Below are 13,542 nucleotides of genomic sequence, written 5' to 3'. Positions count from 1 at the left end.
TTGGGACTGCCAGGGATCCCAGTATGACCACTGAGATGGGAAGGGGCTCAGTGATTGGTACCACAGTTGCCCAAACCAGTGGGGCTACAGGTCAGAGGGGTGATATGCCTAGTGTCCATAATGAAACTGGGCTCTGTATGACAGATGAGACGAGAGTGGAAAGCTAGCTCACATACTGATTCCAACAATGAAAAGGGCAGTGTGTGGCAGGAAGCTGTCAGTGAGTCAAGGGCTCTGTGTGAATTTGGCACCAGGGGCCCATTACTGAGCAGAGGAGAGTCCAGTGTGTTGGACACTGAAAGATCCGTTATGCACCAGAAATCTGTCAGTGCAGAGGGCCTTGGTACTGGCAGAGGCTGTTGGTGCCAAGAGGCTTGCACCAGTAGTGTTAGAGACGCGGACCTGACAGCAGGGTCCGTCAATGCCTGGTGTATTGTCGGCAGTACTAACGTTGATGACCGTACAGATGGAGCCTTCCCCAGGGCGGATATTCTACATTTCTCATGTCCTGGCGGTAACTATGCTTCTTTGCCTGTGCCCATCGACTCCTTAGGCATTCCGACTTGCCCTGTCAGTTCAGTAAAGCGCATGCCCTGGATACCAGATTTCAATGGCTTTGCTGCTGTCAGTACTGAAGATACTGATTGATTGAGGTGAGGATTGTTTTCAGCTTGATCGGGGCTCGCTATGGACTCATGGACCTTTTCTTAGAGGCCTTACATGAATGGCTCGCAGCCATCTCTCTGAGCTCACCTCCCTTCAGAGTGGAGGGCTGTGGCGATGGCTCACATCAGGACTCTAGAGGTTGAAGGGCTGACTCGATGAGCAGGAATTTGAGCCTCAGTTCTCTGTTTTTCCTTGATCTGGGCTTCAGTTGCTGACACAAGCCACGCTTCTGTTTCTCTCCCAGGTAGCGGATGCACTGCAAGTGAGTCAGTCAGTCAGTGGGATAGATTCATTGCAACTGAGACACTTTTTGAAGCCCGGCTCTATGGGCATATCCCTATGGGTAGGGGGGATCCCCCCAACAGGGGGTTGACAAAGTCCCTTTCTTTTTTTAAAGGCAACAGCCAAAATAAAAAGTAAACAATGCAAAGAAAGATAAAAAGGGCTTCAAAGGAAGCTAAAATTAACAATTCTAAGAGAACTAATGATCTGCAAATGGACAGCTCTAGCTCTGTCTCTAGCCAGGCGCAGTGGAGAAGGAAGGGAGGAGGGATTGCCGCGCATGGCTAGCATTGTTCCCCACTGGCCACAACACATGCACGGGCAGGACTACTACCAAAGTTCTCCGATCAGCAGTGCACGGATGCAGACACATCTGTAGTGGAGCACTCATAGGGACAATTACTCAAAGAAAAAACGAGGAGTCCTTGTGGCACCTCAGAGACTAACAAATTTATTTGGGCAAAAAACTTCCGTGAGCTATAACCCACTTCATCAGATGCATGGAGATTAATACAGTAGGTAGGTATAAATATATAGCACATGAAAAGATGGGAGTTGCCTTACCAAGTGACGGGGGTCAGTGCTAATGAGGCCAGTTCAATTAGGATTGATGTGGCCCATTCTCAACAGTTGACAGGAAGGTTCGAATATCAACAGAGGGAAAATTATTTTTGCAGTGACCCAGCCACTTGCAGTCTTCATTCAGGCCTAATTTGATGGTGTCAAGTTTGCAAGAATTGTATGTTTTCAAGATAAACATTTTCCATGTTAAGTGTATGGAAATATCATGTAAAATGAAGTAAAGTAGTTAAGTCAGATGCTTAATGACAGTATTTTGGGCTTTGTTTCTAAAGCCTAATTTGTACAACTTTTATTCCACCACCTACAGAAGTGTACTGATAATAGTTACAGTATTTAAAAATATCAGTCTGTCACATTTTGTTAACGATTGCTCTCTACAAAAGAAGTCAACCTAATTGCTCAAACAGAAAAAATGCACTCCATTTTTTATTTTAAAATAATGACTCCCAACCTCTCAAGTCAGCCACAACAATACTGAAACTTAAAAATAGGATATTGTATGCATAAATATCACAAAGATGGATCATTTTAGCTTGGTACAAAACACACTTGTGATAAGCCTATGTGCCTGAGGATAGGCAGGGTGTGGGCTCAATCTACAATTTAGGAAGTCAGATTGTATCTTCAGCCTTCACAAATAGAGAGTACAGGGTCAAGTGGTTCCCAGACTAGGAAGGCCTGCTCCTTAAAGGCCAAGAGACCTGGGTCTAGTCAGACCTGTTCAATCAGCTCCCTTCACCCCTTTGCCATAATTAGCCGCCTCCCAGTGTAAGGTGGCTTAACTAATTGGAGTCATTTGACAGACTGATAAATAACAGGGCCTCATAAAAGGGCAGAGAGAACTCAGTCTGAAGGAAGAGCTACAGGAAGTAAGTTGGTCCCCTGAAGTAAGTTCTGGAAGAACCCCAGGGAAGAAGGGGCAGATCTTTATCCCAGAGCATAGAAGAGGGAAAGGTAGCCCAGAGAGGCTGAGACTGTGAGAGGGAGTCATAAGAAACACTCAGGGAGTTAACACTCTATCCCAGAGCAAAGAGACGTAAAGGGAGCTCAGAAGTTATTATGAAGAGGAGCTCTGAGCCACGTGAATTCCTGGGAGACAGAAAACCCTAGTAAGGGGAAACTGAGACAGAGTGTGTTTGCAGCATCATGCTCAGATAGCGGGGGAGGGCGGGGTTGCTGCTAAACGGGCATACCTTATGAAACTGCCTCTAGGTATCATTTCCCTTTCCCCCAAGAGAGAAATTACAGAGAGGATTCATTTAGTGCCTATTAACAATGTTCCATATCAGTTCTCGGAAAGCAAAAATGCTGAAAAAGAAACTGCTGTCATTCACTGTACTCTCGTCTTTTCTTTTCTTTTTTTTTTTTTTGGTGTGCGCGCGCAGTGGGAACACAATCTTACAAGCTGTGGGATTTGCCTTACAATTGCGCATAAACACAGGAACAGAAAAATATACTTACCAACAAAAATTTATTCCAAAGATCTAAAAATTTAAACCTTCCTGATAAGACTAAATTCCAATATGCAATTGCCATTTCTAAATCTGCAAAAAACAAGACAAAAAAAATCATATATTACAGTGCTTTATACACAGTAAACTCTCAGAGTTAAAAAGCTCTCTCGATTCAGCTCTCAGTTTTGATTTTACCCATACATCTCACTATACAAATGTATTGGCCAGTTTTTAAATCTCTTTTTATGACTAATGGTCTTAAGACCCAGTTAAAAAGCTGCCTGAGTGTTGAGATGTAGAAGCCTAGGATATGACTCCATGGTATACAGTCACAAAGATGTACTTGTTAAGTGTGGATCTGGAGTGCTCAACAGTTAAATAGGTCATACTACTGCATGTGACTTTGCTCGGTTACTTTTAACGTGTAACAAAAGCCTTTTGAAAGCTTTTCAAAAACTCACATTTTGAAGTACTGGTTCCCTGTGAAGTTATATATAATCAAAGCAGCCTGGTTTGATTACCATTGAAGATAGCAATTCAATAGTAATAATGGCATACGGAACAACGCAGGCATAAAGGAATCCCAATTACATACAGAGAAGAATAAAAGGAGGAACAAAACCTTGAAGTTATCACTGAGCATGCTAATGTATCTTTTACCTATATAGGTAGCACTCAGTGATTATCAGTAACCCTGGTTAAACCCCAGTTTGTAAAAGGCATTGATACAGTATCCATCTAGACATGCATAAAAGCAATTCACATGAAGAAAATGGTATTGATTTAACATTAATGTTTGGATTGAAATTCACAAAAATCAAGATTTTCAGTTTGAAAGATGCCGGATGCCTTGTCTCCTTGCCCATTGTGTGTGTTAGACTGGCATTTCTTAGGGCTTTTAAGGGAAAAAAAAAAAAAAAGCCTTCAGTCCTCTGGAGCACAATATTCCTGCAGCAACCCTCATGACAGTATAGCTTTCCTACAAGTCACTTACAACAAGAAGGCCTATACCCAATATTAAAGACCTATGTCACGGTTTATCAAAAGCAACTAGTGATTTTGGGTGCCTCACTTTTGAAGTACTCAACATGAAATACATTCAAAGTTGGGTGCAAATGTTTTAAGGTATTTGGGTACCAAAAAAAGGTGAGGTATTTAAATTAAAAATTCTTGAAAATCTGGCCTGTGGACTACAGTAGTTAGTTGCTTAAGTGAATCATGGCAAGAATAAAGCAAAATTTTAATATCATGGATACTGGAGTTCAGAATTCAGCCAAGTAACCAATGTGTTAAATGAGTGACTGTCCTTTGCTTAGTTCACTGGGGATGGGGGGATAATACATTCAGATGGAACCTGAACAGGGGATTTTTGGCTCCCAAAGTAGTTCTGCTTGTTAAGTTAAGACATTCCAATAACTTTTATTAGCAGTAGTGCCTTCTTTTCAAATATCTACTGAGAGAGAGAGAGAGAGAGAGAGAAATTAGTTTTAATCAAGAATTACAGTATACTTGTCCAGGAGTCCTAGCCCGTAAGAAATTATCCAGAAATTCTGGCTGAAAACATAGGTTTATGATGGAAGTGTTACCTTGCCCATACTCCTCTACTCTACAGTATACTTAATGAGAACATTTATGTCGATATGTGACCTTATTTTGTTCTACAGCAACATTAATTATCCAAGACCAGCATTTAAAAATTCAGAATTTAGTCCACACCCTCCAGCGGAAGCAATCTGTAATGCAGTGCAGGTATATGGAAGAGTGGAGGCTATATTAGGGGGTAGGGGGAAGGACGCTTTCTTGAAGGCTTATATTCATTCCCAACTGCCCATGATGCCTAGACCCCACTATTAGTGATCCTTGTAGATAAGAACATGTATGTTTCTGTACAACAGGAGAATAAAGTAAAAGCCTCTAGCAAATTACACACACACATTCAGTGTAAGATATACAGGTATACAAAAAATGAAGCTTTCAGAGAAAGTACTGATAAGGTAATAAAGAGAAAGTCCCCACCTCTACCAAGTTACAGCAGAGGAACGTAACTAACATATCAGATTTGATTATTATAGCTCTGTCGTGTCACAGTTCAAAAGCAACTGTTTGGACTGAAGACAATTCATAAGTTTGAAAGGGAAGTTGTGGATGTATTTGGTACATTGTTAAAGCAGGCTGTATTTACTTATGCATGTATGTATACTAATATACAAACAATTGCATTAAAGTTGTGATGAGAAGCACTAAAAAGTCAGGAATTGACAAAGGTAAAGGTGCCCAATCACTTCCATCTCTGTGCTCTTGACTGTATGCATAATAGTTATATTATATCATCATACACTGTTTTCCACAGGATTCCTGCCTTGTTCAGTGCAGCAGAAGAAAGGTGCTCAGCAAATGAAACAGCTGCTTCAGAATTTTTTCTATCCTTACTGTTGTTATCCCCCATTTTCACCCTCTAACTACTATATTTCCAGAAAGAAAGATCTGTGGCAGAGCCCGTCTTTCCTACATCTCAGTCCAGTGCTCTGATCACAAAGCTATTCTTCCTCTTCCTGCAGACTCCTCTCATTTGCTACACATCATGCTACAACAATCACTAGGCTGAGGTGCTATGGACCCAAGGCCCATACACCAAAGAATCCTGCTTCATTTTCTATCTGAAATGCACAATGAATGTGTAAAAGGATCTGTGTGAGGAGGTGGGGAGGGGGAGTTTGTCATAAGAAACTATTGTCATACATTCATAAGATGGGACTAAGTTAAGACTGAGCTTGTTCAGCCTATAACTCTGACTGGCTTTAGGAAAACAACAACAACAAAAAGTCTTGCTAGGTAAGGTGCCTTCTTTTCCCAAGGCATTTTGTTTGCAATCTAACTTACTGAATAGCTTATGTTCTTTAGAGATTAAGGTAACATTTAATACAACAAAAAATTTAAAGAAAAAGCAAAAACTCTGATAGAGCATTTCCAACCTTCGCTGTGTGATGATCTGGCACTCATCTCCTCATTTTATGGACATGATGGTCCCACGATCATGCAATACATGAACTTATTGTAAGAAAAATGACTATTTAAAACACACCAAGACAAACATTTATTTGGAAAGAGTTAATATATAATATAGTCAGAACAAAAATGACATTAGCACAAGGGGATATTGTACACAACTATTTTATTCCACTACTTGTGTATACTTAATATTGAATGAACAGAGGAACTAATGTGAATAATATTATGGTTTCTATGATTCCTTATGAGTTGACTGGTTTTGGCAATGGTCACTCAGCTCATAATTATGAAATGTTATCCTTTCCAATATAGACAAATCAACCTTCCAACACCACATGACATTTTACATTGAAATGCACATTATGGGAAAGCACTACTTTTCTGAGAAAAGTTTTATAATATTAGATTAAATACACCTGTAACGGACTCAAGGGATAGAAGTTCTCTGTGGCTTTATTTGATTTATTATAGCATCTATATTTAAATATATTCAATTATGAAAATATTTATTGTTAATTAAAGTGAATTTGATTATTTCAAGATTGTATTTAATATGGTGAAAAAGTTTTGGGAAATGTTAAATGTTATTCTAATATTAATACTATACTTTGAGGAGAATTCTCTGTGTGAATGTGCAAGCAATCTCTTGCACAGTAAGCAACAAAAATATAGGACAGGCTTGATATAACAATGTACGATAAGCGTACTTCTCATGCAGAAGGTAGAACTACACATTCATATTTCTAAATTCTCTTTTATGTAGTGATTTCTGAGGCAGATAGCAAAGAGAAAAATTCATAATGGGTAATAAAGTTAGCATTAATGATTATCAGGGGTGTTGTATGTAAGACACAAGAGGCAACTGTCCCACTCCACTCAGCACTGGTGATGCCTCAGCTGCAGTACTGTGTCCAGTTCTGGGCATCACCCGTTAGGAAAGACATGGACAAATTAGGAAGAGTCCATTTCTCAAAATGATAAAAGATTTAGAAACTCTGACCTATCAGGAAAGGTTAAAAAACCTGGGCATGTTTAGTCTTGAGAAAAGAAGACTGAGACCTGGTCACAGTCTTCAAATATGCTAAGGGTTCTTATAAAGAGAATTGTGATAAATTGTTCTCCATGTTCACTGAAGATAAGACAAGAAGTAGTGGGCTTAATCTCCAACAGGGGAGATTTAGGTTAGATATTAGGAAAAATAAAAAATATTCTAAATATAAAAAAGGATAGTTAAACTCTGGAATAGACTTCCAGGTGAGGTTATATAATCTTCATCATTTGTAAGTTTTTAACAACAGTAAGGATAAGCAACTGTCAGGGATGATTTAGGTTTAGTTGGCCCTGACACAGCACAGGGGGCTGGACTTCATGACTTCTCAAGATCCCTGCCAGCCCTACATTTCTAAGATTCCTCAGTCCTAGCACTGCAAAAATCAAGATCTCCAAAAGTCATAACATTCCAAAAATTAAGTTTGTTCCTGCAGTTTTAACTTGGTCACATTGCATATCTTACACATTTTATACTGTATAGTAATAATTACATTAAAAATTACATTAAGAGAGAACATAGGAATAGAAAAAAATACTATGCATGGAGAGATCTAAAAAAAAAAATCAATCAAATTCATGGGGAAGAAACATAAATCTTAGGACTTTCCTCACTTAAGTGTCCGATTTTTCAAAAACTTAATGTTACATTAACGCTTTTTTTCTTTTTTCACATTTAATCTCTACTCTTCCCTCCCACCCCCACCCCCCTACAAGAAAGGTAGAAGTGAGATATGGAATTATTTGGGAATTTTACATTCTACCAGCCTCATCAGAGCTTCTAAACTCGATGGCGTTAACTGTGCCAATAAACTAAAGGACTACTGGGCATCATTAGCATTTTTCCTTAATGCACTGCAAAACTCAAAGAAAAACTCCACTGAAAATAAGCAAAATTGGTTAATTTACATGCTCATAACTTTAAAAGCACTGAAATAACAGCTTTTTTGAAGTCTCTGTGAAACCTACAAGACAAGAGAACTTTGCATTTTGTAGTTTTGTAGCTATTTAAAGAAGTTTTTAGTATGCAAAAACTTTTAATCAGAAAATTTGGAAAAAAGTCTTTTTGTACTTGAATAACTCAAAATTGGCTGACCTGATTTTTCTCCTTTGGGCTGAGAATCCAAGCATGGAAAAAACGTCACATCAAAAAGGTATGTATTGGATAAAGTCATGAGCCACTGAAACATAGGGATAGGAATGGAATTTGGAGCTCAACTTCAGTGATAACAGCTGCTACCCATACCTGCAATAATACACATACCATGCACACATTACCTGCATATGAAGTTAGGGAGATCTTGAGTTAGGCCTATTTCCTCAAACATGTTTGGCTACTTAAAAAAAGAAAACATATCTCCTCATGGAATACAAAGTTGCCAAAAGCTGCAGGGGGAGGTCATACAACCACTACAATAAATTTCAAGTACTCAGAAGTTATGAGCCTCCTTAGGCCACGGGTGTTTTATGTCCTGCAAGAACATTCTCTGTGTGGGCTTAGATTCAGTGTGTAGGTCTTGGGATTATTTACTTAACCATTGTACAGACATAAAAGCATCTTCATAAATAAGATGAAATCACCTTAGGAACCACTTTAGGAAAAGGATAGATAAAAAGACAGAAAATATCCTAGTGCCACTAAAAGAACAGGAGTATTTGTGGCACCTTAGGAGACGAATACATTTAATTGAGCATAAGCTTTCGTGGGTTACAGCTCATTTTATCAGATGCACAGAATGGGAACATATAGTAAAGAGATACATATACATACAGAAAACATGAAAAGGTGGAAATTGTCATACCAACTCTAAGAGGCTAATTGAGATGAGCTTTAATCATTTGGAGAAAAAAAAGTTTGTAATCAAGATGACCCATTCCAGACAGTTAACAAGAAGGTGTGAGGATACTGAACATAGGGAAATAGATTCAATTTGTGTAATGACCCAGCCATTCCCAGTCTCTATTCAAGTCCAAGTTAATGGTATCTAGTTTGCAAATTAATTCTAGTTCAGCAGTTTCTCATTGGAGTTTGCTTTTGAAGCTTTTCTGTTGCAAAATTGCCACCTTTAAGTCTGTTATTGAGTGACCACAGAGGTGGAAGTGTTCTCCTACTGGTTTTTGAATGTTATGATTCCTGATGTCAGATTTGTGTCCATTTATTCTTTTGCATAGAGACTGTCCAGTTTGGCCAATGTACACGGCAGAGGGGCATTGCTGGCACATGATAGCATATATCACATTGGTAGATGTGCAGGTGAATGAGCCCTTGATGGCCTAGCTGATGTGATTAGGTCCTATGATGGTGTCACTTTAATAGATATGTGGACAGAGTTGGCATCAGCCTTTTTGCAAGGATAGGTTCCTGGGTTAGCGTTTTTGTTGTGTGGTTGCTGGTGCGTATTTGCTTCAGGTTGGGGGGCTGTCTGTAAGTAAGGACTGGTTTGTCTCCCAAGATCTGTGAGAGTGAGGGATTGTCTTTCAGGATAGGCTGTAGATCTTTGATGATACGCTGGAGAGGTTTTAGTTGGGGGCTGAAGATCACGGCTAGTGGCGTTCTCTTATTTTCTTTGTTGAGCCTGTCCTGTAGTAGGTGACTTCTGGGTACTCTTCTGGCTCTGTCAATCTGTTCTTTTCACTTCAGCAGGTGGGTACTGTAGTTTTAAGAATGCTCAATAGAGATCTTGTAGGTATTTGTCTCCATCTGAGGGACTGGAGCAAATGCGGTTGTATTTTAGAGCTTCACTGTGGACAATGGATCATGTGGTGTATCCTGGATGGAAGTTGAAGGCATGCAGGTAAGTATAGTGGTCAGTAGGTTTCCGGTATAGGGTGGTGTTTATGTTAACATCGCTTATTAGCACAGTAGCATCCAGGAAATGGACCGCTTGTGTGGACTGGTCTAGGCTGAGGTTGAGGGTGGGATGGAAATTGTTGAAATCATGGTGGAATTCCTCAAGGGCCTCCTTCCCATGGGTCCGGATGATGAAGATGCCATCAATGTAGCACAAGTAGAGTAGGGGCGTTAGGAGACGAGAGCTAAGGAAGCATTGCTCTAAGTCAGCCATAAAGATGTTGGCATACTGGGGGGGTCATGTGGGTACCCATAGCAGTGCCGCTGATTTGAAGGTATATATTGTCCCTGAATGTGAAATAGTTGCGAGTGAGGAAAAAGTCACAAAGTTCAGCCACCAGGTTTGCCGTGACATTATCAGGGACACTGTTCCTGATAGCTTGTAGTCCATCTTTGTGTAGAATGTTGGTGTAGAGGGCTTCTACATCCATAGTAGCCAGGATGGTGTTTTCTGGAAGATCACCAATGGATTGTAGTTTCCTCAGGAAGTCAGTGGTGTCTCGAAGATAGCTGGGAGTGCTGGTAGCACAGGGCCTGAGGAGACAGTCCACATAGCCAGACAATCCTGCTGTTAGGATGCCAATGCCTGAGATGATGGAGTGTCCAGGATTTCCAGGTTTATGGATCTTGGGTAGCAAACAGAAAACCCCTGGTTGGGGTTCCAGGCAAGTCTCTGTACAGATTTGTTCCTGTGCTTTTTCATGGAGTTTTTTGAGCAGATGCTGTAGTTTCTTTTGGTAATCCTCAGTGGGATCAGAGGATAATGGACTGTAGAATGTGGAGTTAGAGAGCTGCCTAGCAGCCTCTTGTTCATATTCCAACTTATTCATGACGACGACAGCACTTCCTTTGTCAGCCTTTTTTATTATGATGTCAGAGTTGTTCCTGAGGCTGTTGATGGCGTTGGGTTCAGCAAGACTGTGGTTACAGGGCAAGTGATGCTGCTTTTCCACAATTTCGGCCCATGGACGACGACAGAAGCAATCTATGCAGAAGTCCAGTCTGTTGTTTTGATCTTCAGGAGGAGTCCACGCAGAATCCTTCTTTCTGTAGTGCTGGTAGGAAGGATTCTTTGGGTTAGTATGTTGTTCAGAGGTGTGTTGGAAATATTCTTTGAGTCAGAGACATCAAATTCCTGGTACACCCACACCTTGAATACTGCGTGCAGTTCTGGTCAGCCCACCTCAAAAAAGATATATTAAGAACTGGAAAAAGTATGGAGAATGGCAACAAAAAATGATCAGGGGTACAGAAGAGTTTCCATATGAGGAGAAATTAAAAAGACTGGGACTGTTCATCTTAGAAAATGGATGATGGAGGGGAGGGGTGGGGAGAGGAATACAATAAAAGTCTATAAAACCATGAAGAGTGTGGAGAAAGTGAATGCGTAAGCGTTATTTACCTCTTCACATAACACACAAACCAGGGATCACCCAATGAAACTAACAGGCAGCAGGTTTAAAACAAACATAAGGAAGTATTTTTTTACACAATAAACAATTAACCTGTGGAACTCATTGCTGGGGGTGTTGTGAAAGCCAAAACTATAACTGGGTTCAAAACAGAAGTAGGTAAGTTCATGGAAGATAGGTTCATCAATGGATATTAGTAACCCTGTGCTCTGGGTGTCCCTAAACCTCTGACTGCCAGAAGCTGGGACCGGACAACATGGGATGGACCACTTGATAATTGTCCTGTTAATTCCTTCTGAAGCATCTGGCACTGGCCACTGTTGGAAGAGAGTATACTGAGCTAGATGGACCATTGGGTCTGATCCGGTATAGCCATTCTTATGTTCTTATCTACATAGTCTCCCCCATATTATATTCTGAAGATGAAAGTCTTATAGGTGAAAAAGACAGAACAAGAAGAACATATCTCTGGAAATAGCTTTTCATCTAAATTAGAAGCTCCAGAAGTTTAGAATAATTTTAGTATAAATAAATGTACAGGTCTTTTTGGTTATGGTATAGAACAGCTGCTCAGTGGTCCATTGGTGTATGGCAAACTACACTATTAAGATACAGAGAAATAGTTGGTAAAATTAAAGTAGGCTGTGAAGCATATCCATTGTTGTTTTGGACTTGTTGATGGTTTGGTCACATTGGTCTGAACCTAATGTAAAAACCTGCAATAGCATCATGACCAACCAGGCATGAAGGATGAAAGGGATGGTCACAGGGCTCTTAAACACACCTTTCCCATTGCCAAATACATATAGCATCTTAAATAGCTCATCTAAATAGATATCTGGGAAGAATGAAATCTAGAGGAGTAACTAAGGATGATAGATTAACAATAAAAAAATCCCACAGGAAGCGTAAGGACTCTCCTTTGCCTGAGACAATTTTGTGAGAAATAAGAAGAAATAATACTCCTATTTTTTAAACATCTGGATGTAGCAAGTTATACAGCCTATATAATACAATCACACACTATGTCAGGCATTAAAAGGTTAATTTTACACCAAAGATATTAGTTGCAGGCACTTAGTTCCTAATACATAATTATGAGAGAGGAGGTAATGGATTCAGCCCTTGCAAGGTTTGGTACCCTAAAAGCTTTGAGATACAGAACTCTATCAAGGAATCTAAGAGCAGAGGATTTTTATGCTCTTAATGTCACCATTTTTGCCCCCCTCCCCCCTAATAAATTGACTTTCAGGCTTTTTTAAAGGGGTAGTTAACCATGTTCTTGGAAGTCTGAACTAAGAGGTAGCTCACAAATCAAGAGTAAGCAGTTTGAGAAACTGCAAGTATTCTCTATCAGTGTTAACCTCTTCTGTCAAATGTATAGCCAATGATTTTAGTTTATTGTTCATTTACTGTGTGGTTATGATTAACTAACATGTTATGTCGTATATAATCAATGTATGCTAAATAGAGTTATGTTGTAGGATTATAGAAGTATAAGACTGATCAGTAGTTAGAAGGGATAATTCTATATTAGATATCTAAGTAAGCAGGGCTGAAACACAAGTTTTGTAGGCTGAGGCCTGCAAGATTTTAGCTTAGCTATTTTAGGCCTTGGAGATAAGAAATGCTTGACACAAGTAAGTGACCAAAGAATGATCCTATGCCACAAGATTATGGGAAAAGATATACCAATGGGTGATACTGTGAAAAATTAACAGTAATGTTTAGCTTACAAGATGCCCAGTAATCACATTTTTCTAACACATGCCCTAACCAGCATGATATGTGTAAATGCTAATAAAGTATAGATAAAAATCACATTATAAAAAGGAGCTGCCCAGAGCAGGAAAACTGAGCTCCCTATGGGAAACTCCAGCAGGAACCATCCATCTACTAATGATTAATCCATGAGACCCTAACACTATTGTTAAGGATGTGAGTATAACCATATTTGCAACTTGGGTAATGATAACTTTAATAAAACTTGTAAAACAGACTAGATCTTGTACTTGTGAATGTGTGTGTGGTCACTACCCTTGGTCTTTGTGTGTTCCTAGAGACTCTAAATCTGAAGCAAGTAGCCCAGGTGACTTTCACTCTGTTAAGCTTGAAACTGGTGACCGGAGCCAAACCTACAGTGATGTAATAACATATTAAAAAATTCACTTCAAATAAAATAAAAGGATAAAAAATTCTGCACTTTATGCAGCCACCTCAGTGGTAATTATAACTATAT

At 39.6% G+C, this 13,542-nt stretch overlaps 1 protein-coding gene across 5 annotated transcripts in view; it reads right to left on the bottom strand.

Annotated features, from left to right (window-relative positions):
* The window catches only part of DCUN1D2 (defective in cullin neddylation 1 domain containing 2), a 58,411-nt gene that overhangs the window by 10,544 nt on the left and 34,325 nt on the right, over positions 1 to 13,542 (bottom strand). For all 5 annotated transcript variants that reach the window (XM_050951345.1, XM_050951382.1, XM_050951354.1 and 2 more), the window contains exon 5: positions 2,992 to 3,074. In XM_050951345.1, coding sequence (XP_050807302.1) covers positions 2,992 to 3,074 — 83 coding nt within the window. The remainder of the gene's footprint in view (positions 1 to 2,991; positions 3,075 to 13,542) is intronic.

The sequence above is a fragment of the Gopherus flavomarginatus genome, chromosome 1, assembly GCF_025201925.1.
Source record: "Gopherus flavomarginatus isolate rGopFla2 chromosome 1, rGopFla2.mat.asm, whole genome shotgun sequence".
NCBI classification, from domain to species: domain Eukaryota; kingdom Metazoa; phylum Chordata; order Testudines; family Testudinidae; genus Gopherus; species Gopherus flavomarginatus.
This window is presented reverse-complemented; position numbering and strand designations above follow the sequence as displayed.